Genomic DNA, 27952 nt, shown 5'->3' with positions numbered 1-27952 from the left:
AATAAAAAAGAACAAAGTATTATTGACAATCTTACCTCAATCCAAACGGAAAGACAATTAAAAATGTACAAAAAAGTTCATCGACCATCGTTGATTCGCCATCTGGGTCTTCCAACAGCGTTTTTGTCATTAAATATAATATCTATGTGCATATGTATATATGCTACGACTTAAAGATTAATACCGAAAAACAACAGATGTAAAATAAACTTAAATTGTATTCTTTACTGTATTATATGTACATTGCAAGATTTTATTGGTTAATAAACAGAATCATACCCGCAGAATTATACGCAGAATAGCTATAGATGGATCAATCGAGAAAAGATTTAAGTTCTGTATAAAGTTTTACTGAGACTAAAGGGTTTTAGTCCCAACAACCATAATAATTAAACAATGTAACTGTCTTTAGCAACAGACCTTACGTGGTTGGCAGCGCTTTAAAGATAAATCACTGTTTAAAACAACATAGACAGACAAAAAACAACAAAGTCTGAATAGATTATAAGAAAAATATTTCTTATAATATGTAACTCTCGTCATTATCTTGAAAATGTAGGTTATATAGAACATTGCATACAGAAACTTTGTACTCAAATCATAACAAAAATTACAAACTCCAGTTTACAGTTGTCTATTAAAAATATTTTTGATGACCTAACTTTTATATTTTTAGTTTTTCCATGCAAATTCTTACTTTATGTAATAGTTATGAAAAACAAAAGATAATAGACATAACTAGTAATTCCAGCTCTTGAGCAATATGCAGTCAGATGTATGTAGGAATCAGTTGGAGAGGTGGTGTCATACACAACATGACACGTCTACTAAAATAACTTTTTGGAACAGCATGTAGCCTATTTGTCCCTCTCGACTGTTTCATCCTCTAAGCTAAATTAAAATCATTTTCAGAATTATAGCCAGCCGTTGTCATTCATATACAAAGAATTTTTGTTAAACGCACATTTTCTACTTCTGGAGCATCTGAAGGTAACCAATTTCAAAGGCCAACCACCCTCTTGGAAAATTGAAACTGTATAAGCTCAATGGGACTTTTACTCTGTCAAAACTTATATTTGTGTACCATATTTCAGTCAGATCTACCATAACTCTTCTTTTAGCAAGAGAAAACAATTTCAGAAGACTTAATACCTCCATCTCAACCCCTACATCTCAGACACTGCATTAGAAACCCTTCTGTGAAAACCCTTTCCAACAATTCAATTTCTTTTTTAAGATAAGCAGCCCAAGACTGAACACAATATTCCAAATCATACCAAACTTGTGACAAGTTCAATGAAATCATAACCTCTTTAAACTTATATTGAATATTTCTGTAGCTGCAATTTAAATTTTTATTTGCCCTATCACTTGCAACATCTCACTACTTAGAGGGCTTTAGAGACTGACAATCATTAAACCTTTTCTTTCATGATATTGATAAGGCAATTCCAATTCAAATTATACTTATAATAAAATTATTAATACTCACATGTAATATTTTTCATTTTCCATAATTAAAACTCATCTCACATTTATTTTCTCTTTTTAGAGAATTTACAAATCTTTTCCCACAACTAATGTTATGGGTAAAACTAATGGGTCTACATTCACTGAGCCAATTTCTATTACCTCTCTTGAAAAGAGAATATACCTTAGCTAACTTCCAGTCCTCTGGTTTTTGACAACTATTTAAGAACTGATAAAAAATAGTAGTAAATGTCCCACCTATTTAATCTTTAACCTCCCTCAAAACCATTAGGGAAATGTGATTTGACTTAGGAGTCTTATCATTTCTTTAATCTTTTGATGTTTTTCTTAACCAGTTAAAAATTAATTCAGTAAGTTGGTTCAAACTCGTTTACATTTATCAACTGTTCAAAACGTGGAATGCTGCTTAAATATTCGTAAATAAAAATCAAAGAAACACAAAATTTAGTAACCCAGCCGTCTCATAATCATGATATACTAAGCTCTCTCTATATTACCCTTGAAGGATGCTAACAGCATTATAACATTTTGTTTACCCTTTATGTACCTGAATAAATCTTTACTGTTATTTTTTTAAATTTCCAGCCAGTCTTTTATCATGCATCCTTTCTGATGTTCTAATTTCTTGTTTCACAATTTTTTTATCTTCTACAATCTTGTGAAACTCTTGTCAAACATGTTAATTTATGATGCTTTTCTTTGATTTTTTCCCTGAAACTCTTTTTGAGACAACTTGTTCTTTTTTTACCTCCAGCTACCTCTTTCTTTCTCTAAAGAATATATTTAACATGAATATTGAAAAAAATATGTTTAAGAACTTTCCACATCTGCTCAGTGTCGCTATATAACTTACCTAACCAATTAACAAAACATTATTCTTGTTGCATCCTTTCAAAACATGTTTTTTGAAATTTGTAACCAAAATATTTTTTATTCTTTATCTCCATTTGCAGCAAAACATTTAACCTAATAAACCAATTATTATTTGCATCCAGATGTTTTCCAGCTCCAACCCTCTTGATAATTTCTGTATCTGAAATTAACAATAAATCTAAAATAGCATCGTTTCTGATAGGTTCCTTGACTATTTGGTAAATAAAGTAATCTTGTAAAGATTCCAAAACGTTTGTCTTTATGGTTTGACTCTAACAGTTCCCAATATGTATGCCTGAAATTAGAATCGTCCAAAATTATTACTTCATTAACAACTTAAATCTTAATCGCATTGTAGAGATTCTCACTAATTACATCAGCATCATTTGGTGGTCTCTAAGGAATTTTCACTGAATAGCTTTTCCCTTTTTATCCACTGATACAGACCCTAATGGATTTAAACTTCATACTATTATCTTTAGTATTTTCAATTACAACAGGATGTATCCTACATTTTGCATATACAATCACTCTTCTCCTACCTCTTTAATATTCCATCCCTATTAAATAGCCAAAACCCTCTACTTCAAAACAACCTCTATATTAAAATCATCTAGAGTTACTCATGTTTCAATATAAAAAATCGTCCATTCCTGCCAGTGCTCTGAGTTATCTTTTTCATTTCTTATACTTCTAGCATTACAATAGTAACAATTAAACTTATCCTTATTACTCCTTCTATGTTTAGTACATATCTAAAACATTTCTTTGCCTCTTATTCGTTTTGCATTTAGTTTTCCTGATCCTTAATATTGTTTAGATTTAGTTTAAATCTTCTCTTACAGCTGAGTTAATAATCTTAGCAAGCAAGCCTGCCCTACCCTATGTAAATGTAAATCGTCCATTACAATAAATCTCCGTGTAACAACTGAACTGATCCCATAAGTCAACTAGAGTATCTGCTTATCCTTAAACCTAGCACTTAATCCTAGTGACATATTTATAGCTTTATCACTACAATTAATGTTTGGCAGTATCTATGATAAAACTAACTTATGGCCTTTTCAGTAAATGATTCTATAACTAACTGCATCTCTACAAGTTATCTTAATTACATTGTCTAATCTGTCACTTATATCCTCCATGTGTGTCACTGGGTAGCATAATCTTACTCTCTTCTCCTTTAACACACTGGTTATTGTACACACATGTCTATTCAAAGAATCACCTATAACTATATCCTCCTTTGGTTTTTCTTCCATTCAATAGTTCCTCATCCTCAGAGTCAACATAATAGGCATATTGTAACTAACTTCATTACGTTTTACTCTGATACTGTTCGTTTTACTTTCCTGAAAGTTACTGTTAGTTGATTTATCCCTTGCCTCAAAAACTTAAGTTCCTTCTAAAATCCTGCTGTCATTTCTCTTTATCTATTGCCTCAACTTTATTAGGATGGCCTCTAACTTCTCCTCCAACCTACACAACATATAAATTGCATGCGTTCAACATTAGTTATCTTAAAAGTATATGGTAGTCTCAAGTTCCCAAATAAAACACACACAATGCACTCAACACATGTAACAGCTGGAAACACTCAACTCCTACATTGGTCTGAACCACTGTATTTATAATTATGGTTTGGCAATAAATATTCAGTATTAAATACCAGTTCTCTGTTGTTAACACTAATGCTTAAGAACCAGTTATTAAGGACGTATTCACATGATAACGTTTCACAAGAAAATCATGAACAAATATATCATTATTTTATCTGTGGGATCCAAATCTAGACAGGGGTTTCTGTTTTTGGAAACAATGATAAAGACATAGGTATAAAATGTTAATTGTCAATTATTCTAATTCTGAGACTTTTGACAACCATAAACACATTGTTCTGCCATTTATAATAATTTTGTGTTTCATTCCTGGACAAACAAGACCATACAGGATAAAATTTACATCTAAATTTTTCATATTATATAGTATAAACTTATAATACATGCATTCTTTCCGAAACAAGAATTAACAGAATTCTTCAATTGAATTATAACAGTAATTTATCTCATGAAATTTTGTGATTAAAAAATGTATTGTAACAGACGATGTGATGTATTTTAACTCTCTTACTTACATACCATTTTTATGATAAAATTTCCGTTTTCCGTGTAGTGGTATTTAGCAAATACTTGTAAAAATCAGAAAAATATATCAATAAGTATAAATTGAAAAGGGCGTGGCTGATGAAATACATTTTGTCAAATAAGAATTAGACCTTTGATGTGTGTGAATGATTCATTCAATGTAGTGTTTCCTGGGAATATACAGCTTCATTATTTCAAGTTATGTTTCAAAACATTATATTTGATGCAATAATTAGTACATAATGAAATATTACACATATCACAGATTTAAGTGAAAGTGAATCGATCTTTCATTCTGAAAAATTATTCTTAGTTGACTGAAACTTATTTAACAACTAACAGTATTTTGAAAACTATGTGTAATAAATGTATGCTGCCTAATAAAATAAATATGCATTATTTAATACAAATAAATAAAGATATTGTACTGTATTTGTTATATGCAGAAACTCTCTTAGAGTGTATCTAGTGTTTGGCCAGTGTTTCTCATTTTATATGTAGTAGTTTGATAAATACTTATATTGTGTTGATATATTAATTAGTTATGTATTACTTGTGTTTAATTTTTATTTTTAATGCAAACATTCAATTTGATGTAGTTTGGCTTGCAGAAATGTCTAAACAAGATGGCATCATTCATGTGTGCAAGCTTTTGTGAATGAATTTGCGGACGACCTTTGTCAAGTAATAACTACACAGAACATTGTGGGTTCACGTTGGTAGGAACAAGTTAGCATACCTGTATCAAGAATAAAAGACAAAAACATTGGAAAACAATACTAAAAATAAGCTATAAGTGAAAATATAAAGATGTGAAATTACGCTTATGAGAAAAGAAAATTTCAAAATATTATAAGAACATTTAAAATTTATGTACATATTTTTGTTTCTTAAATTTCATCATTTCATTTCACTCTATGTTGATGATGAGACAGAATTAGTGATATAATTGAAAATAAAATATAAACATTTTCTTTCAAAATCACTTTATATTTATTTAGAAGGTTCTACAGATTATACAAATAAACTGTGAAGACTATAAAATAATTAAATTAAAATCGTTTTGCATGTAAACTATTCAGAGTCAAAGTGAATATACATACGTTAAATAACGAATGTATATTATAAATAATAGAAAACACATCTAAATTAAAAGTCACATTTTTTCTAAAACTACGTAATCATAGGATCGTTTAAGACAAAACAATTTTACCAGTTAGTTTCATTTTCATAAAGAACATTCACGAGAGTTACATACCTACTCACAATGTAAGTAGGTTATAATATTCATTCTGTTTAAGTGTGTTCTGTGAACAATTAATCTTAATTCTCCTTAGCTTCAGAAAGGGCTACATACTGATTAAAACGTATTTCAGAACAACTGGAATGGGTATTAACACTTTTATTGATAAGGAGAGAACAACGTTTAGATTTTCCTAGGTCATCTTCAGGTTAAAAATGACCTAGGAAAGTTGAAACGTTGTTCTCTCCTTATTGGCCAGGTGGTTAAGGCATTCGACACCTAGTCCTAGGGTCGTGGGTTCGAATCCCCATCGCACCAAATATGCTTGCCCTTTCAGCCGTAGGGCCGTTATACTGTGATGCTCAATCCCACTATTCGTTGGTAAAAGAGTAGGCCAAGAGCTGACAGTGGTTGATGATAACTAGTTGCCTTCCATCTAGTCTTACACTGCTAAATTATGAACAGCTAGCGCGCAGATAGCCCTAATGTAGCTTTGCGCAAAATTAAAAACAAACAAGCAAATTCTCTCCTAATCAGTAAAAGTGTTAATGCCCATACCAGCCATCTGAGATACATTTTTATTTCAAGTGGGTTTCTCATCATCAAGAATTACATACTGATTACATTTCTCATTGATATTTTGTCAGTTAAATCACATTCACTGATTAAAACCGCGAGTTTACCCCGCTTTTTACTGGTCGTGGCATTTCTAGAGTACTGTTTAAATCTATGAGATTAAGCAGTCTCTGAAAATACCTTACATTTATTTTTTATACGTGAAATAAGCTGCCTCTTTGAATGCTATCTGTTTAGCTGACGAAACTTCGGACATATTTACTTTACTTTCCCCGTCTCACCAAACATGCTCGTCCTTTCAGCCGTGGGGACATTATAATGTGATGGCCAACCCCACTATTCGTTGGAGAAAAAGAAGCTCAAGAGTTGGCAGTGAGTGGTGATGACTAGCTGTCTTCTCTCTAGTCTTATACTGCTAAATTATGCACGATTAGGGCAGATAGCCTTCGTGTAGATTTGCATGAAATTCAAACCAAACCAAACCAAACCAAACTTTACTTTCAACTAATGTTGAAGGCGTTGGAAGTTTATTTGATGAATGATTATACAACTGTGATGTAACATTCTTTCAATGATTAAGTATTTGGGTTCAGTCCATTTAAGAATGATGGGTGCACGTATTTAATACTAGACATCTCGTCATTACTTTCTAATACCATAGAATCAAATATTTTGTAAATTCATTTCTGTAATATTATTCCATTAGCAGAACTCTTTGTATGTCCAATGTCATTAATTTGTTGAAGTAGTTTAGGTGATATCTGAATATTTTTATATTTATATTCTGCATCAATACCATTTTGTTTAGCCTACAAAGCTGCTGGTTCAATTAGCACATTCAGTATTACATAAAGGGTCATTTTCATGACATGACTGTAATAACTACATTTAATTTTCCTTGCTCTGTAACTTACACAAACATTTTGACCTTAATGAAAATGTTCTTGCTGAATATTAAGGTTACAATGAAGTTGGATCCTCAAATCCTATTTAGAAGCCTTGATGCTCTGACTCATGTTTCTTGGTAAAGAACATTCATTTCAGTAAAGTTTGATTACCTAAACAGTAAATAAATGTTGAGCAGCTGTTTGCTGTGCAAAAATAGTTCAAGCACTGTTTGGAATGCATTAAATTAATCTGATGTAGTCCCAACTTCCAGTTTGTTCAAAGTAACGGTAAAACCGAAAATGAGACTAGACTATGGGTAAGGTATATGCTTCTAGTCTTCAAATAAAGCCTAGATTAAACAGTCAGCAAATCACAATTGAAATTTTATTTGGAGCTTATATAATTAAGCTTTCACATTCAAAATTGTTTTTAAGGTTTCAATAATTCCATTATGTGGACATTTTTCCAGATGAACCAATCAGACGTGTGAAGTGATTGCTGCCAAGATGTCTTTGCAGTCAACAAGTTCTTCGTCGATTTCTCTGGTAAATTTTAGTGGATTACTGCTGGATTTCATTGGACATCACACTACATCCTTTATCAACCATTGTAAACCATGAATATCTATCAACCCAAGAAATACAAGAATCCTCCATTGAGGCAGAATTTTCCTCTAGCCCTCTACCCTGACCGACCACACTTATCTCTATGGATTTGACATCATTTAATACAAACCAAAAGTGCATTTCCGTGTTAATTGCTACAAACCAAAACTCTTGGATTTAAAATCTAAACACAATACACTAACAACTAAGTTATGCCTAGTCCTCACAGCCACATCATCTACTACAAAATGAAGAAATCAAACTATTTTTAAACATATTCTGGGTTAGAAGTTAAAAAAAACTACACATTTTTTGTAAAGGCTTTATTCTTTTCACACACACATCTCACCTCTTAAATAACCATGAAGAACAGAGAAATTAATCGATTAACCAATATATACAATTATCTATGATCATCAATTCAATCACTGAATAGCATCATTTAAAAATCAATATTATGATTAAATCAACTGATGTCACAAAGAAAAACAGTCAGCTAATTTAGAGTTTCCAATTATGTTTATTATATGATTAATCAAAATATTGCTCATATAATTTCTCATATCATATTTGAATAATTTAAGACTGTTCAGCTTAATTAGTGTCATAACCCAGGAAAATAATCAACTAATTAAGTGAAATTAGTGCTTACAATCTGCCAATTATTCTATCAAAATTTCATGCAAGGACATTCAAGTAGCTGAACAGTGGCGCAGAAAATAAAAATGGTACTTGGGACAAGATCCAAAGTGCTGCTCCCTCAGAATTTACATGCTGAATTAAAGTTATATTTTTGTTTTCTGCCTTTCTAAATGGCCACTGGCCTGCCAGTGTTTCAATCCATAGAAATTGTAATATTGAAAGATTTAGTTTGTTTTGAATTTTGTGCAAAGTTACTTGAGAACTGTTTGCACTATTCATCCCTAATTTAACAATGTAAGACTAGAGAGAAGGCAGCTAGTCATAATTACCCACCACCAACTCATAAGCTTGTCTCTTACCAATGAATAGTGAGATTGACTGTTACATTAAAAAGCCTCTGTGGCTGAAGGAATGAGCATGTTGGATAGGATGGAGAGATATTAAAAGGAAATCTTTGATACTTGTGGAAGAAATGGGATTTTTTTCACCTAAAAGTACTAATTCTACAATTGTACTTTTATCATTATAGTGCCAAAATGAGTAAGTAACTTGTTTGCAAAAATTTACTACCTCTAAAAATGCCCCATTTGTTTAGACATTGGGTGTACTTATCAATTTCTGTGTAAAAACATCATAGTGTCTGAGATCAGCAAATTGATTACAAATGAAGAGATGATGTGGCATTACATTCCTTCAGGTTTTAAATATGTGCAGGGAGGCTGTTAGCTGGATCATAAAAGTTAATTTGTACTGATTGAATTCTAACGTTTTTCTGCAAAGTAGTTTTGCCAGTTAAAGCAAGACATGTTAGCAGCATCCCACTAACCTCTGACAACTTCTAGCAATTACATTTGCTAAATTCTTCACACTATTCTGAATTTTGCTAAAAACTAGTTTCTTACTTTGTAATTTAAACTTTAAAACACGGATTTAATTTCTCAGTTATATCATGTCTGTATACAACAATATAGTTCAACAATGTCACATTACTGCATGTGTAATATCACTAGTCTTAGCTGATTGAAATTAAAGTAACAGAATCATAGCAGCCAATAGGACCACATGAAGCTATCTGTGAGCTTGTCTATATAAATAAACAACAACTGATGATGCAGACAATGCCATAACAGATAACATCAGGATCCAAATTCAAAAGTATTAACTTCTTGGTAAAAAATGAAAATGACCAAAAGTGGCCTCACAATAGTAAACACCATAACAGATTTGGTGAGGGCTCTAACAAGCACTCATAAAACTCATTCTACAAATGCTTTAGAGTACTGGTGTGATGGTGTCCATTGGTTACATATATTAGAAAGATGTAGCTGATAGTAGCAAAGAGACACTTCTATGTGTAGAAAAATGTAAAATTTTTAAAACTGAACAACTAAAATACAAGTTGAAAGTAGGATAAAGTCACACCAATGTAGGAGGAAAGAATATACTTGAAATTTTATGACAGGTATAATTGATGCATATTACTCTGCACTTTTAAATGTAAAAGCAACCAGACTTTTTGTATAACCTTTTGTATAACTTGTGAAGATGATTGTTCCAAATAAAATTTTGTCCATTTCTTTTCAAAAGAATAATTATTCTTTCCTCAGTCTATAGAAATTGTACCCTGGAAGTTAAGATATCTTCCAAAAGTTCTCTACATAGAAAATTTAAGAGAAAAAATGTTATACAGCCAGATAATAATGTACTGAACTTTTTGGATATATACTGTATGAATGATGTATTATTTTGAGTCATGTTCATCACAACTTTTACAATACACATACCTCTTCCAAGATGGTGGTTGATCAGTGCATGAGCCAAAACCATTTGTCCACAACATAACTTGCAACTCCAACCTGTATTCGTTGTAGAACCAATGCCACCTGAGTTTTAGAGAAACATGTTTTGTCATACTAACTAATATATTTTCTTCAGTAATAACAGTACATGTATTAGATTTATTAGTCAGAAAGACAATGTAATTGAAGTAGCTTGAAATCCTCTTTAAGTTATTCACAATCAAATTATCTTCAATTTCTAATATATAAATTTCAATAAAATACTGCATGCATGCATCACAGTCTTCAGTATGAATATTTATAAAGTAAAATACTTTATTTACTGTTGATGAAAACATAACAAAAAAAGTATATATATACAAACATGGTTCATTCATATTCAAAACATGTCAAAATAATCTGCACTGCTTTATTCTAGGTCTTGATATAATCAAACCAGAAAAAAAAAGTACAACATAAAAATAGACATCTATATTCACATCTAAATTTTAAAACTATGAAAACTATAATTTAAAAAACCTACAATTCCAATAGGAGCACAAAAGAACTATAGAGAAAGAAACTAATCATTAAAGGAATGTGTCTAATAGCAGAGTACTCATTTTGTTGAATAAATAATCAATACAGTTTAATGGATTATGGCCAAATAGAAAGGTATCTGTAAAGCCTTCTTGTGACCAACTGTTGCCAAGCAATTTGCTAATATAAAAAGCATCTCAATTTCAAGTACATTTTTCATATTCTAGCAACCTGAAGAGTCCCGTTGTTAGGCAAAAGGCCTCACCGTCACTGGATATAATGTGGTTGGCATATTATGATACGGTTTACTTTAACTCACAAGTTCTTGTTGGACATGCTCTATCACTGGGTGTATTCTTTTGAATTACATGTTAAAAATAATGCCAAATTCATTCCATGTGTTACAGCCACAAACACTGGTACAGTTAATTCCAAATACATAAACTTAAGCATATCTTACATATGAACTTCTTTAGTGAATTCCATGGCTTATTGATTAAGTAACTGAAAACACAATAGGTACAACAGTTCTCACTGCTAACACTGAACTCAATATCATTATTAACTTTCAATAACTTTCTTGATCTTAACACCATTATAATGATGAGTTCTATCTACAAACATTTAAATTAAATATAGCTTACAACACAATATAACGTAAAAAAAATGTACTGAAAGTATAAAATGACTAATCTGTAAAATATTAAGGCATGAAATATCAATCTTTTTATTTTTTACTTTCTGTTACACATACCTGATAACCAAATGTACATCTTTAATACTGGACTCACAACAAAAGGTTTTAACACTTCTACGAAAAAAATATTTACATCCACTAAAGTGATTTTGGGGCCTATCAGGCCCCATATATTTTTTTTCAATAGAAACACAGTGATTTAGCAACATTCATTACAAACAACTTTAGAATGGCTCTGACAAACATTTTTTTTTACAATTTGAGCAAACAATTTTCGACTGTCTATCTTTTGATCTGCCGCACAAATGGCATCGTCCTCTTTTTGCCCTCTTTGCAGGCGGTTCACATGAGGTTGTTTTGTCATTATCTTTGCAGTAAATTTCTTTGATTTCAAGCACCAATTGCCGTATAAATTCTCTTCTGGCTCTTGATTTATGTTGACGAAGAAATTCTGGATGTTTTGTCGAGTATAGAACGAAAGCATTGTACGTAGCAAGATCTAGAATGTTATAGAATATGCAAACTGACCAGCGCTTTGATCGCCTCTTTGTTGTATAATATCTCACCAGTAGATCGAGAGTGTCGACACCTGCCTTCGTTGCATTGTAAAGATTGACGATTTCGGGCTTTCCATTCTCTTCTACTTCACCAGACTGATGCTGAGAACTCAGTAGTAGCACATATTTTCCTGGTTTGTCTGAGTGCCTGAGAAGAGTGATGTCGTCATGGTAGAAAAACTTTGGTGATAACTATCTAGATTTTGCATTTATTTCAGGAGGCAGGTAGGTTCTTGATTTCCGTATGGTTCTAACAAGTCCTGTTCTTTTTGTTCGTAGGTACTTGGCAAGTGTCATTGTTGTGAAGAAATTATCTGTGGTTATTGTCCTTCCTTTTCCAAGAAATGGCTGACTCAGTTCTCTGACTATTCTTTCTCCTTGATTTGTTTCTGTCGTATTTCCAACCTTTCCAGTATAAATTTGAGCGTTGAGGAGGTAACTTGTCTTTGCATCTGTTAGGCACCAAATCTTTATTCCGTATTTGCCTGGCTTTGTCGGAATGTATGTTCTGAAGCCAACTCTTCCTTTGAAGTTACATAGTTGTTCATCCACTGTCAGGTATTCGCTTGGGTTGTAACTGTTTTTGCAATTTTCAATGAAAAAATTCCAGACTCCAGAGATGGCGGCATCTTTGATTTCTCTATTTCTTTGAGAGTGGATGTCAAATCTGATTTTTGAGCACATTTTTTTGAATTTGGCTTGTGTAATCAGTTTTCGCAAAAATGGCAAACCGAATTCGGTTGAAAACATTTCGTCTATCGATGCATTTTTGGATTTGCTTATTCGAAGGAAAAGATAAGCTGCGATCCATTTCCAGAGGTCTTCTTCAAAAAATTGGTTCTTTCAAGACGGTGTTTGTTGAGTGAATGATCTGTTCCATCATATTATCAGAAATCAAAATTTTGAATGTTTCGAATGGTGTAGAGACTCTTGGAGCAGCTTGCCTTGTAATGCCTGGGTTCCCATTGAATATATTGAGAGCTGCGGTTCTCATGTTGATCCTTGAAGGTGTTGTTGAATAACTAAAATTCTTATCTTTGGACAAAAGTTCGTTCACTGGCATCGTAGTAAGATCTTGATTACTTTCTTCACTTTCAGAAGGGTACGGCGCGATTTATTCATCATTTTCGGCCTCAGAAGGATCATCATCACAACTTTCAGAGTAGTCTTCGACATTATCATGTTCACTTTCATCGTCGGATGGTTTTGTCAGTAAATGTACAGTTTCGTCAAGAGATATCATTTTTGACACGGTTTGAAGATTTCAGCTCCTATATATATAGGATTTGTGGATTCTTCTAGAATATTCTTGAAGCTTCTAGAATATTCTAGATTATTCTAAATACTTCTGTAAAGTTTCTAGAATGTTCTAGAACAGGCGTGGGCAAACTAGGCAATAATCAGGACCGTCTAAAATTATTGTTGGAGTAGAGTTATTATCCTAAATATCCATCTTTTGAAAAGAAGTTGTAAAATTAATATATGTTTCCTATAATTTGCTTTTTTCGGTTGCCCAGGCCTGTTCTAGAATTATTCAGGAAATAAATAAAGTCATTTTTATGTTTTTTGATCTGGGGCCTAATAGGCTCCAAAATACCCCTAGTGGATGTTTTAAAAAACTTTTTTAAATATTATTTCGCAAATGTCTGAAAAGTCAAAATATTATTGCTCCTTAAAATATAAAGGGATAGGGTCAGTTAATGGCAATTTTATTTAAATACAAAATTATTAGCCTAATATTAATAACCTTTCAAGTTGCTCTGGGGCCTATTAGGCCCCACTTTTCGTAGGAGTGTTAAGAATATAAAAAAATCATTGCTCAATGACAACCAGTGAAAAATACCCAACTGGTGAAACAATGCATTCAAATAATTGTAAATTTGAACAAAAACAAAATCTTAAAATAGCTACTTTCATTAATCCACTGATTTTTAGTTTATGTACGTAACTAGAATTTGCTTATTTTACAAAATGAACATCACATTTAAAACACAATGTTATATTCAGCGTCCTTTTAAGAAATAGGCAAAAACAAAAATCATTGCACCTCTGTTATTAACTCAATCATTATTTATATATAATGGGAAGAACTACTGAAAAGATGTGATAAACAATAACAATGAAATAGTTTTAGTCACTTATTTCCACTAATTTATATTGCATGCACACACACACACACATTTATATATAGCCAGTCTTGTTTTGGCTAGGTAGTTTCCACATTATGAAATATATTATATACATACCACATTACTTTGAATTTAAGATGCACCCAACTTTTAAAAAGGGATTTTCAAGAAAAAATATTTGGATGATAATTAGAAAGGAGTAAATGTTTTAAAAGAATTTGTTAATAAATCAAAAATGTTAATAATGTATTTAAGATGAAATATATAAATTTACAAGAAATTTAAAATATTTATCACAATAATGTTTCTTCCTGCTTTCTTTATTTAATCAGGATGTTACTCTTGTGTTTCTTCTGACTCACTGTTACATTCTGAAGTTAAAGCATCTTCATCACTTGATTCACTGCTGTCCCAAAGAATATAATCTTGTGTTCCATCTTACACATTGGATAAACAACATTTTAAAAACAATTTTCTAATAACACTGTCTGACACTTCTTTCCAAACTTCTGAAATCCACTCCACTATTACTGATACCCTTTTTATTATACTACTCGGTGTCAAAGCATGATTGTCTTTATTCAACTAAGCATCATAATGCTTACAGGTACAATCTTGGAATGACTTATTAATGGACATAAAGAGGTTGTAACTGACCTCTCATTCCACCATGAATTATCACCAGATCACTGGTTTTGTTCCTTAACCTACTCTTGATTTTATTAGAGAGATGGCCATGAAATGCATCCATTACAAGCATGCTCTGTTGCTTTAATAATGCACCAGGCTGACATACACATCCCAACCACTCTTCCATTAACTCTGATGTCATCCATACATTTTTTGTGTGCATGAACTATTAAATTTTTGCAAACATTTTCTTTCAACAATGTTTTTCCTGTTTAATATGACATATGGTGGTAAATTATTTCCATCTGCAGTTACACAGAGCATGTCACTAATTCTTAGGTTTTCATAACCAGTGATTTTGATTGTCACCTGTTTTGGCATTTACATCTGCATTACAAATTTGGTTCAGGAAATATTGATTCCTTTGGCATAGACCAATAACATAATGTTGATATTCAATGTTTTGTTTCAAAATCTGTCAGTAATTTTTGACTAATTGTTGTTCTTTACCATAATGATAAACCTACTCTTTTCATAAATTTCTTACACCAACCACAACTAGCCTTGAAAGAAATACATTTTCTAAACGTTCTTTCTGTCAAAGTTTCCAAGGGGGTAGGGTTGCATTGTTAGTCTCCTTGATGTTTCATATTTTTTAAAATCTAAATACATCTTAGTTGCTAAGCATAATACATTATAGTGGAATTCTTAGGTATAAGAATAGTTATTCAACCATACATATAAAATCTATCTTAAAATTTTTTTATATCCTCCACATGCAAAATTTTAAACGGCTTAGGAACCTATGTCTAGCAACCACCAAGTACAAAGGTTGTGAGATAATTGTTTAGTTTACCTTTTGATTCATTGTTTTATATTTTAAGAAAAGAAGTTTAATAATTTATTTCTAAATAGTAATAATCTATACACAAATATGTAATATATAATAATTGAAATGTGACAATATTATAAAATACTAGTCCATTAAAACACAACCAAGACAGGGAAAACTAAAAGGTCAGTCTTATATTACTGGATAATTAACAAATGTACATGCACTGTATTATTGCAAGTTATGTAATGTTAGCAAAGCATGACTGGAAGTTCAATATGATAAAAAATAAATATATATGTACATATATTGTGTTAGGAGACTTAAGCTATTTAGACTAAATACTTGTATTTTTGTGTTATATATAGTCACTCAAGCATGAGAAAAGCGTAATTTATATTTATTTAATAACTTTTTATATTAGCTATGAGGTTAGTTAAGTGGCAAACCCTACATAGAGTATAGAAAATAAAATATATAGTATTTTGAAAACAAATGCTTGAAATGTATTTAGGAGGTTTTAAAGATTATACAAATAATATTCGAGATTTTGGGGATGAAGAATAGCTTTTTTAATCATAACATAAAATCACTTTGCACTCAGACTAGTAATGTGATTTTTTTGTTTAAAAAAAACAGAATTTTTATAAACAAAATACTTGTAATCTTCACTAAAAGGTTGCTAAATTTTGTGATATGTTGTATCAAAGGTAATAGTGCAAATACTTAACGTGCAAAAATGTGTAGATGAACTTAAGTATGTTATATCAAGCCCATTACAAAAGGATTAATCCAGGTACTTGTTTAAACATACAACCTGTGTTGTTTCTATGCAAGTTTTGCAGCCACACACATTCTCAGTATTTGCGAGTAGTCTCAACACGCTGATGACCTCAATGAATTCATGTTTTTAGACATAATATTTTTAGTTTATAGAAATCAAACCCTCAGAGAGAATGTTGAGGACAAACACTAGGCCTAAAGCTATTATGCCACGAAGCTCTGTGTTCATGAAAGCTTTAAATAAAAAATGTTTAGTGTAGGTATAGTATGGTCGTATAATAACTAGCAGAGTTTTATATATAGAGATCTTTATATTTGTTTGTTTGAAATTAAGCACAAAGACAAACAATGATCTATGTGTGCTTCCCACCACGTGTATCTAAATACGGTTTCTATGGTTGTAAGTCCACAGACATGTTGCTGTGACACAGAAAAGGCTATATTATAATAGAGAGAAAAAAATATATTTGTGTGAACCAACCATAAACAATGTGATTTATTTCTTACAGGTCATCATCATGGCCATGCCAGAGCATCAATACATGCGTACTAATAATGAAATTTAGGAGCGAACAGACTAATTACTTTTGTTCAAGTATCTTCGCAGGCGTAGTTGGAAATGTTGTAGGTTGGTTGGGAATGAAGCACTTGAAAAACATACTGTAACAAATTAGCTATGTAAAGCTAGTTTTTTACTGGATACTAAAGAAGCAGTTTTGCATATACAGAGAAAAGTTGAAAGTTTCAAAAACATCTGCATAACCAGAGATAGTATCCGTGACATTTTAGCGTTTGCAGACTGTAAAATTGCTTTAACCTTTTCTCAGATCAGCAATAAAGCATTTCTAATTTAAGAACTTTTAATGACCTCAAAAAGTTTTCTGACAGCTCTGGAGTTGATTCCTTACGATTTTTCCATTTGATGAGTTTTGAATACGAGCATATGAATGCCAGCATAAGATATCTTTAACAGATGATGTAGACTTGTTTGTTTGGAAATTTCGCACAAAGCTACTCGAGGGCTATCTGTGCTAGCCGTCCCTAATTTAGCAGTGTAAAACTAGAGGGAAGGCAGCTAGTCATCACCACCCACCGCCAACTCTTGGGCTACTCTTTACGAACGAATAGCGGGATTGACCGTCACATTATACACCCCCCACGGCTGAGAGGGCGAGCATGTTTAGCGCGACGCGGGCGCGAACCCGCGACCCTCGGATAACGAGTCGCACGCCTTACGCGCTAGGCCATGTCGGGCCATGATGTAGACATTTTGTGATTCTATTGTTCGAGTATGATGGCTACATAACCTGGCGTTGTTATTCTGTTCTAAATGTGTTGAGCTTTTGACAGTGAAAACGTCTTATTTTAAAAACTGGAAAGTGGGTGTGTTCATAGAGCACTGACCTTTCATGTTATTTCATAGCCACTTTAACACTTAAATGAAATAAGCGGAACGTTAAAACGATCCCGATGGATTACTACAGCTCACTTTTACTTCAATGTTTTACTAAAACCGGAATGTCACATTTCCTAATCTAAAGTGATCTAGACGGGTCTGTTGACTAACCTCGAACAACTTAAAATATTTCATACAAACGCAGGGTTTTGCTTTTGTCATCAAAGACTCAAAGGAGATTCCCATTCAATTCAACTTCTTAACACACTTTACTCCTCCACAGGAGTGATTGCTATGGTTCAAAAATCATTTTTCCAGGGAGGTGAAATGCAGAGTATTGAAACTATTAGGTGGATTTCTGTACATAAGAATAAGAAACACCAACTTTCTACGTTTTTAGCTCTTGCTTTTATTACTACCCACTTTTATCCCCTCGAATGGCAGTGTAATTGTACAGTCTTACAATGCTAGAAACTGGGTTTCGATACCCTTGCTGGGCAGAGCACTGATAGCCCATTGTGTAGGTTGGTGCTTAATTACAAACAAACGAGCCACTCACTTTCCTATAAATGACAAATTCGGGTATTTGAACTGTGTGTAACCAAATACTCAGATATGACCTGATGTTTCAGAAGATAGTGATGGGAAGACCTATTTTTCTATGCCTTCTACCAGTACGTTTTGAGGGGAGGGGCAAAGACCGTGAGAGTGACCTTTATACCTGCCAGCCCTGGTCTGTTATCTGTCAGGGCACATAACTTTTATACGCTGGAATTTTCCTCAATGAAATGCCTAGAAAATGTTACATAAAATGTTTTGCGTTGAGGCTTCTAATTGAATCACTGTAGTTTGCGTAGGAAGGGGATTATATTTTTGCTGTATTTTCTAGTGCTTCAGTTGGGTTAAAATTATATACTTGCAATCCTTTTATTTTTACTTGTCGCATGCTAGACTTGTCTGCTGTCTTCATAGACAGAAAAATCGACCTCCATTTCCCCTTCTTTGCCTGTGTGTGTGTAGCTATAGAGGGATTATGACTTATTTAGTCTTTAAGTGCAGGACCCATTTCTCGTTAGAGCTGCTTCCATCAAGAGATTACATAATGCCCTATTCCACTGCATCGAGAGTTTATGGAATTTATGATGACCAGAAACCGGAAAACGTCTTGACCTTTTTAGGGCATCTTTAGATTAGTAACCGTTGTTCCATACTTCATTTGAATTAAAGACTTAATATTCTAATCAGCCGTCTTCAGAACACAGAGTTCATGGAAGTCGATCAGCTCACTCCGGAAAAAAATTCAAAAGAGAAGCCAAAAGTATACTCCCTAAATAACATCCGTGACTAGTCAGACACTTTGGAGAAAACTGCCATTTTTTAACCGAAATTAAGAAGTTTTAGAGTTTTAATCTGTATATTATGGAGAACTATTGCCAACTCTGAAGATCGTTAAACCAATAATTGACTCAAACTTAACCAAAGAATACATTTTGAAGAAGACCAATCTTATAACGAAATTGCTTATAGAGGGAAGGGTTATGCCTCCACTGTAATTTACGTAAACTTTATTTTCATTTACTAATTATTTTTGAGAGGTCTCTGTCGAAAAGTTATGAAATTGAAATATGAGTGTGACAAATGGCAGCTGCAAACTGTCACAAATGTGGATGGACCATTTCTCCTAACAATGGGGATTGTACTTTAAACCTCAATTCTATTCAGGATGCTTATAAATTCCTTTGATGACTGAGAATATACTTTTTTGGAAGTGCTTTACAAATTAGCAGAATTTGATTCCATACATAAAGAAGATTACAGACAATTATATCAGGAGATTGCATATCCTCCAAATCTACCACCTCTTGGGAAGTGGATAGACGATCTGTACTAAATCTAAGATCTAATCTGTCTTTATTCGGTCCGAACCGGACTATGAACCATGCAATCAATCAATAGTTTGTACACAGAGTATTATTATCCTCTGATTTGCATTTAATGTTTGCAACTGTCTCAGTAATATACTGGAAAGCTACGATAACTGCCATAATACACATCTCACAACGTCTTTATGCTTTGGTAGACCGTGGCATTTTAGAAAAAGAACTCTACTCTTCTAATTTAGGTCTTAATATACAATTTTAATAACAGTATGTGTCATATATATCACTTAAAGAGTTTATGTCTAATCTATTTTTATTGCAGTGCATGATTGCACGTATGTAAAAGAGTATTTTGTTTATTTACGTAATATTTAATTGCGGTTGTGTTTTATTATTTTGACGGCCCAGCATATCCATGTGATTGAGATGCTTGACTCCTAATCTTCAAATCCTCGTTCTACCAAATATACTAAATAAGCTTGCCTTTTCAGTCGTGGTGACGTTATAAAGTGACGGCCAATCCCACTATTCGTTGCTAAAAGAGTACCCCACGAGTTGGCGGCGAGTGGTGATCAGTATGTGCGTTCGTTCTAGCCCTTCACTGCTAAATTATGAACGGCTAGAGTAGAACACCTTCGTGCATCTGTGCGCGAAATCCAAACCAAGCCTGTTTCATCTTGCTTTTTATCTTTGTAGCTCCAATGTTAACGTCACATTGAAGGCCAAGTACTTTGGTTATGATTGTAGCAAACTGGAATGGTCAACACTGGTTAGTTTAAAGGCGATTTCATAAGTTCTAAAATATATTTTGCATAAATACATACGCATAATTTAAGTATATAGTTTTGTCTTGGTTGATAAATAAAATACTTAATGTACTTATCTCGCCCTGTAGCAGGGATGTTGTGTTTCCCACCATATGAGTATTTGAGTGTAAAAAGTGTAACTGAAGTAGTATTCCTGAAATTTAATTGTATTTCGAAAAAAAGTTAGGTTTTTTTTTAGAACAACTGTTTTTACTTATAGTGAATTTACGCCAATGGTGGAAGTCACACTAAAGGTCATTCAGAATGCTTAGAATTGGCATCAGTGTAGCATGAATTATAGCTGCATGTGCTGTGCCTATGTTGTACAGTGTAAGGGAACCACCTTGTTGTCTATAAAAATTAAGATAACATGGTAACAACTTTGAATAATACTGATGACATATTTGATGGTTATTATATTGAATAATGTCACTAATAATGAAGAATTATATTTAAATGATTATTGTGGGTTTTGGGAGCTGCTAACTTGCTGCCTCACCTCTGGTAAATAAGTGAAAGCTAGAGATTGATGCAAATAGCCTATTTAGCTTTGCCATCCTTATCTTTTTAGTTGGTAAACATGGTGGTTTATACCCGTTAAAGTAAAATGTTCAAATTCTACTTCTTTGTGAACTTCATGAATGTTTGTATTGTTACATACACTTTGTATAGGGCATTCATTAAAAGTGCTTTAAAGCATATTAGTGCACAAATATGAATGTAACTGGTCAAGTAGCAAAGTATTGAAAAGACTATGTGAATAATCACAAATAAAAATATTACATCCTAAAGCAAAGCAGAATATCATGCTACGTATCAGAGGCGGTCATTAGGCTATGAAATAATCATTTGTGTATACAGATATATCAAAATACTGGCGTGTGTTTTAATTTTTCAGTTAGTAACTCACATTTTTTTGTGTCATCGTGAAAAATGCTTGAGTGTATTGAGTTGGAACGTTGTTTCTCGCAGGCACTTAATCAAGTTTTTCTTTCAGTGAATCACATTACCAAAATAACCAAATTATTGAGAAAATAGAGTTGCTTACGAAAGCATCAATTATTACTTCTTTAAGTAGTTGTTTTTATGTAATGTGTCCCGTTTGATCAATTTTGCAACATTTTTTAGCTATCTTTGATGTGTATAATACTCCTATATAACTGAACATTCATTGTGGTACTTCTAGATTTATGAGTGGATTAACTCCAAATTATCAGACTGAATGAAATATCAACATTTCAACCAAAATTTTTACATGGTGAAGAACAGAGAGAACAATAGATAATTGATATCCCTGTAGGTGTAGACGATATTCATATTCATTGTGATATTATAATTGGAGTATAACAAAATGTAGTAATTTAACGATATTTCCTACTCCATGGCTTATTCTACTCCTCATAGAAGTTAATTAGAATTTAGAAAAACAAGTCCAATAGAGGCATATTTTAACAGATGATTTTTTTATACAATAAGAATGAAGATTACAGATACAAACGAATAGTTAACCTACTTGAACAAAGAATGAGCAAATTGCAAATCACTTTAAAGTACTAATTACTGTATTATAACAAACACGGATTTTTTGTGAAAAGACAGAAACATCATGGGAAATTTATTTATATCAATGGTTTAAAGAAAGGAAAAGCTAAAGGTCTTTAAATAGTTTGAGTAACCTTCTAAAAATCATATTTCTACAATATAGAAATGAACTAAAAGAGTTTAATTTGAAAAAAATGAAACAATCTGGAATCTAATGATTGTAATTAATTTTTATCGAAACATTGTAAGAAGTTTTGATAAAAACAGCATTGTGAACTTAGAGTCTTTATTGAATGAAAATAATTAGTTTAACGTTAAATCAACATTAGCGGTTCAAAAGATAAAATTTCGTGTAGTGGTTATATTTCTTTAGAAATAAAAATTATGAAGAAGGATGGTTCCTCAATTGGATAGATTATGTAATACTCACCGAAATAGGAAGCATCTTTTATGCTTTCTGAATTACAAATTCATGAAATATGGATTGAAGAAATTCAATTATCCTACCTCGTCGTTCGTGAGGTACAACAATTAATACATTTTACAAACGATTACACACGTTGCAACTATCTAATATGTTATTCTGCATCGATACTCCAAAGTTTCCAAGCAAACAGATTTTAACTTTTTAAAATTTCATAATTATTTAATTTGTCTGCCTTACAACTCACCAGATGACATAAATTTGTTACGTATTTGGGAAAGAAACTACTGTTCCACTTCGCAAAAGGTCTCATCCCTGACTTTTCGTTTTATGGTATAGTCTGAGTACACAATATAGTGGGAGGGCAAGGATAATATAACTAAATAAAATAATGAACACTTTATCATAGATTAGTTTAATTCAAGCACACTTGTGTTCAACAATTTCAATAAATGACTATTCGTTGGTAAAAGAGTAGCCTAGGAGTTGGCGGTGGGTAATGATGCTCAGTTACCTTCCCTCTAATCTTGCATTGACAAACCGGGACAGCCAGCGCAGATAGCTTTTTCTCTAGTGTTATTTATTGTTGTCATTTATTCTTAGTTCTCTAACAGTGTTAATCAGTTTCATTGGCTTTGAAAAATACTTTAAACGGAATGTACATTTTGTAATTAATCAGCTTTTGAATTCATTTTTTTAAATTTGATTATCGTTACGGAGCAGATACAGTATCGGTACTATTATTTAGACAATGTAGCTGTAATCTTTCTCAGGATAAATGATCTTGTGTTCTATTGTACTTCTACTACTTATATGGTAAGGAACTACGAAGTAGGTAATTTGTTTTACTAATACACTCGCGTTAGGAAATGAAACTAAAGCTAAATCAAGTTACATAGGGAAACTTTTCAGACGTTTTTAGAAAAAAATGCTTTGTTTCGTATTAATTTCAGGTAGAGAGCTGCATATGTATTGTATTAAAGATAGATTCGTACTAATCAAGACATTCTTAGAATTATCGAATGCAAACAAAACAGATTCAACTTCTTTTTAATACGTAATCTCAATACCGCGAATATTTGTTTGTTTACTGGGATTTTCCTATTTCATTTAGAATAAGTAATTCTAACTACAAGTTTATGCTTATACCGTGTTTTAACACTTGCGAAAAGCTTTATAAATATTGAATTTTGTTTTCGTGATTTAGAACTCTCGCGGAACAATTCCACTTGCAAACTAGATTTGTCCTTTTTAAGAGATAAACGTATACTCGATATTTTACTCTAAAAAAACTTATAAAACTGATATCTAACGTAAGCACCTTTCTAATAACGGAAAGCTTAGATGTGCTTTGGATATTATTTTGATATTATTTTTGTTTAATTGTTCAGCTCTAAGTTGCAATTAGATCACCAATTAACGCTATACTCCTAATACAAATGAATTACAAAATATTCTTATGTTTAGTAATTTTGAGGCAGTTTAGAGAAATAGCTTAATTGTTCAATAGACAGCTAAGCAACAAGTAAAAACAAATCATCCGTACAACTCATACTTTCTGTTCACAAACTTTGAAACCTGCTGTTGTTTTCTTTTCATTCTTTATTTTTTAAAGTTAACTCTTAAAACAACAACTTCTTTACCTGCAACATTTTCTTTCTTGCTTTACCATCTGTCTCACTTACATTGAGTCGCCATTATACAAGACGTATCATACAAAATAATTTAATCCATAGTTCCAAAACGCATATTCATTTCAGTTAAAGTTTTATGCAATAAGACGTGGATAATCATTACGTATTGTAGTCACACACTTCACGTAAAGAGTGTTTGATATGTACTTGTATGATACTTTTCATGGAAAATGTTATTAACTTTAGTAACTTCCTTTCCATCCCTCTATCACCTTGGCAGCATCAACATTTCTGAATACAATAAAAATATCCTTCAGTGTAAGCATATCTCAACAGTCTAATAACAGCTTCTGGAAAATACTTAATCATACGAAGTATTCTAATTTACGTAATATTTAATAATTATTATAACATTTACCTTGTTTGTTACTAGAAGCGTCAATAATCATAAACATGAGTTACGAATACCGGAGTATAAATCATTACCAAGTTAGCGTATTGGTGCAACAAACTCTATATCAATACGGCGAAAATTGTATATATTTATGATATCAGTTAGAACTTATAGATAATATTGAAAATAAGCGAGGTTATAGGTTTAACCTCGGAAACAAGTTGTGTGTAATGTTATATCATCCTTTATATCCATGGGCGTAGATTTTTTACACCCGATAAGGGGGATGATATTTGCAACCACTTATGTGAACTGTTCAATTTGCAAATTGGTAATCTCTGATTATGTGAACGTGAAAGCTGTAAACATGCAGTCACAGAATAATCTTGTTGCCTCGATACTTCAAGGTTTCCATGTAGGTTTGTATAAGTGAGGTGTTGTGAACAGTTTTCAAAATGTTAACAGAATAATAACAAACGTGTCACAAATTAACTGCCACATGAATTTATTCCTGCACACTGCACAGTATAAAAGATGGCCATTATACTTGACAAGGTTACTAATAACTTTCATTGCATGAATTACGTTTTCAAATATTAATAAAATTAGCAATTACCCTTGATAAGTTTATATCTACTGAAACACTGTTCATTTGTTTGATAAAAATAATTAAAATGTCTTTGCGAACTCTTGAAAATTACACATGAATACAATATTGCACATGATTATTCAAACTTTTTATTGAAGTAAGATTCATTTAGTCCTCTAGTCTACATATTCCCAAACGTAGACCTCCTTTGTGATTATTTGTTTTTGAATTATTTCATAAGCTCTTCTATATTTATCTTGTCGACCTCATCTTTGTGAGTGTGACAAACCGCCACATGGTTGAGGCTGCACTGAGATATAGATGACCTTAACTGCGTCTTCAACCATTTTAATGCAGAAAAACGGCGTTCACATTCGTAGCTGGATACTGGACACAGAAGCAAAATTTTAATGAAAAGAAACACTTCACTAAACATCTTCTGGCTTGTTTCATGCATTTTACAGTATGCATCATTCGCACCTTTCAGAGATACTGCTTTTGTTGTTCCTTTGAACATGGGCAACTGAAACTCGAGTCGTTGTGCAGATATTTAAAGATAGAAGTTTATAACCGAGTTGTCAATCTTGCCAGATGTAATCATGTTCTCAAGTGCCAGATATTTCCTCAAGTCATTGTTGTCTGCATTGAATCAAGTGGTCAGATGTTCTATTACTGTGTCCACGAGTTCAAAATATTGGCTTCTGTAGTAATCTCTAGATGTTGCAGAATGGTGTGCTGAGCCATCACCTGTGATCATTCTGGGGGGCCTGCGAATACGTGGTAGTTCAAAGGGCACCAGATCTATGGAAGTTACCTTCTTCTCAGCTTCACCAAATATCTTGTTGTAATTTTCCTCTGTTCGCAATACCCGCAATTACTACACTGTCATTGCAGATGCTTCAATCATGCTAGATACTGTCGCTGATTTTGCTTGGAATGCAACTGTTTAGTTCCTCTACTGCAGCTAATGGATGCTGAGCCATCAACAATCCTAAAACTGTCAAATCTGTCCAGCAGACATCGTGCTTTCACTGCTACATCTGGTTTTTAATTTGATAATTCAATCAAAGAATCAACAATGTCACTGTGGTGATCATTAGCACATGTAATTGCAGATGGGCTGGACAACCAGCGTGTTGGACACAGTGGGCGGATGTATTCAACTGGACCATTTTGGCTGACTGACGATACAATATTTTCAAAGATTGTCTTGTATTTGCCTGACCTCTGAAGCAAGACACCAAGTTCATGTAACCACTGGATAGAATCTCGAACACATTCGCAAGCTTGAACTGCATGTTGCATTATTAAATTAGCCTTGTGTGTTCCACAGTGAAAAAACAAAGTTGACAGTTGCTTCTCTTTTATTTTTGCTAGGCATCCACTGTACGCACCACTCATGTTTGTGGCTCCATAGTCAGTTTGTGCTCTTAATCCTGACAGTAGTAAATTGAGTCTAGTCAGTACATCAAGTATAGTCGAGGATATTGTTTCACCAGTTGCATTGGAAACATTGTACAAACCAAGAAATGTCTCATGGATGTCAAGGTTCTCATCTACGTATCGTACACATATTGCTTCCTGTTCGGCACCTTGAGTGCCATCAACCATTAATGCAAATATTTTACTTTGCTGCACTTCGTGTGCAATGTTCCTCAGTATTTGATGGCTGAACATCTCCATTATTTCATTCTGAGCCTGAGGTGTTGTGAATGTGGTTTTCTTTGCTAAGTAGGCCATCATCTCAGGATCTTCCTCTTCCAGGAGGTTCATTAACTGCAGGAAGTTTCCCTCCGTATCTGTATGTCCACGTAATGCTAAACCTTGACGCAGTAAGAAACGTAAACTTCTGAATATTTCGGCTAGATTTCTTTTGCATTCCTCCTGCTTCTTCTTTTTTCCATCATGTAGCTGGACAGTCACTGGAGTTACATCAAGTGAACCTTCTGGAGATATAGCGAATCTGTGCTGAGAGGAGGATTGGTGTTCGTTGAATTTCTGTTTTGCCTTTTTCCAGTTGCAAAAATTGGTGGATAAAAAGGTACACTCCACTGGCTTCTCCAATTTTCTTGTAAAAAGGTCTCTATATTCCGTCTTGGCACAGTGAAAGAATATGACTTTTTCAGTTTGACTGTCGAAGTTCAGCCATGGGAACTCATCATATCACTTGCCCTGGAAGTTGATATTTTGAGATTTTGCTTTCTGTCGTGGTATTAGTTGTGCGTCTGGATTATATGGCTTTTTACACTGTATCTGTGGAGTGTCAGAGTTTTCATTACTGCACAAACTTGTTTCACAAATATCTGGTGGTTCATGATGTGCAATAGTTGCATAAGCATTTTCAGACTCGTTCTCTGATGAACATGGTATTTCCTCTGCAAGGCAAGTTTCTATTCCTTTGCTTGAGGTTGTTAAATTATCGACATATGCATTGTCACTTGTAGTATTAGTAACTGGCTTGCAGAACTGTCTAATATCGGAAAGTTTCTAACGCTTTCTTGTCAAAATTGGAATCTGTTTCCCAGATGACTCAACAGGCTAAAATACAGTCTTTATTGAAAAACTCTAACGTACAACGAACGAAGACAGAACAGAATGGAAGTAGAAAAGAACCGTACAATGTATTTAAGTCGATGCGCGAACCTCACAGTGACTACCGAGCCGACTGACCGCCTGGGCATCGCTGGGACAATAATGTGTGCTAGTTACAACACTAGTAATTGCAAGTTTCTCGAAAAATATTTAAACAATCACAAATGTATTATATTCCTGTTAAAGCTCATCAAAAGGCAAACACGTTGTGATATAATGTCTATAAGCACGGCTATTAAGTAAAAACACCTAAACAAAAACTAGCAATACAATTCGACTAGAGGCTT

General features: G+C 32.8%; 1 protein-coding gene across 9 annotated transcripts in view; it reads right to left on the bottom strand.

The window, feature by feature from the left end:
* Positions 1–27952, bottom strand: part of LOC143223231 (zinc transporter 7-A-like) — a 93469-nt gene that overhangs the window by 49669 nt on the left and 15848 nt on the right. For 2 of the 9 annotated variants that reach the window (XR_013012778.1, XR_013012774.1), the window contains one exon: positions 10247–10345. Coding sequence is in view for 6 of the 9 variants with exons in the window: in XM_076450880.1 (XP_076306995.1) it covers positions 2364–2524; positions 10247–10345; positions 11241–11376 (396 nt within the window). In the remaining 3 variants the exon portion in view is untranslated. The other 7 variants (XM_076450880.1, XM_076450883.1, XM_076450884.1 and 4 more) reach the window with 7 other exon arrangements.

The sequence above is a fragment of the Tachypleus tridentatus genome, chromosome 8, assembly GCF_004210375.1.
Source record: "Tachypleus tridentatus isolate NWPU-2018 chromosome 8, ASM421037v1, whole genome shotgun sequence".
NCBI classification, from domain to species: Eukaryota; Metazoa; Arthropoda; class Merostomata; order Xiphosura; family Limulidae; genus Tachypleus; species Tachypleus tridentatus.
This window is presented reverse-complemented; position numbering and strand designations above follow the sequence as displayed.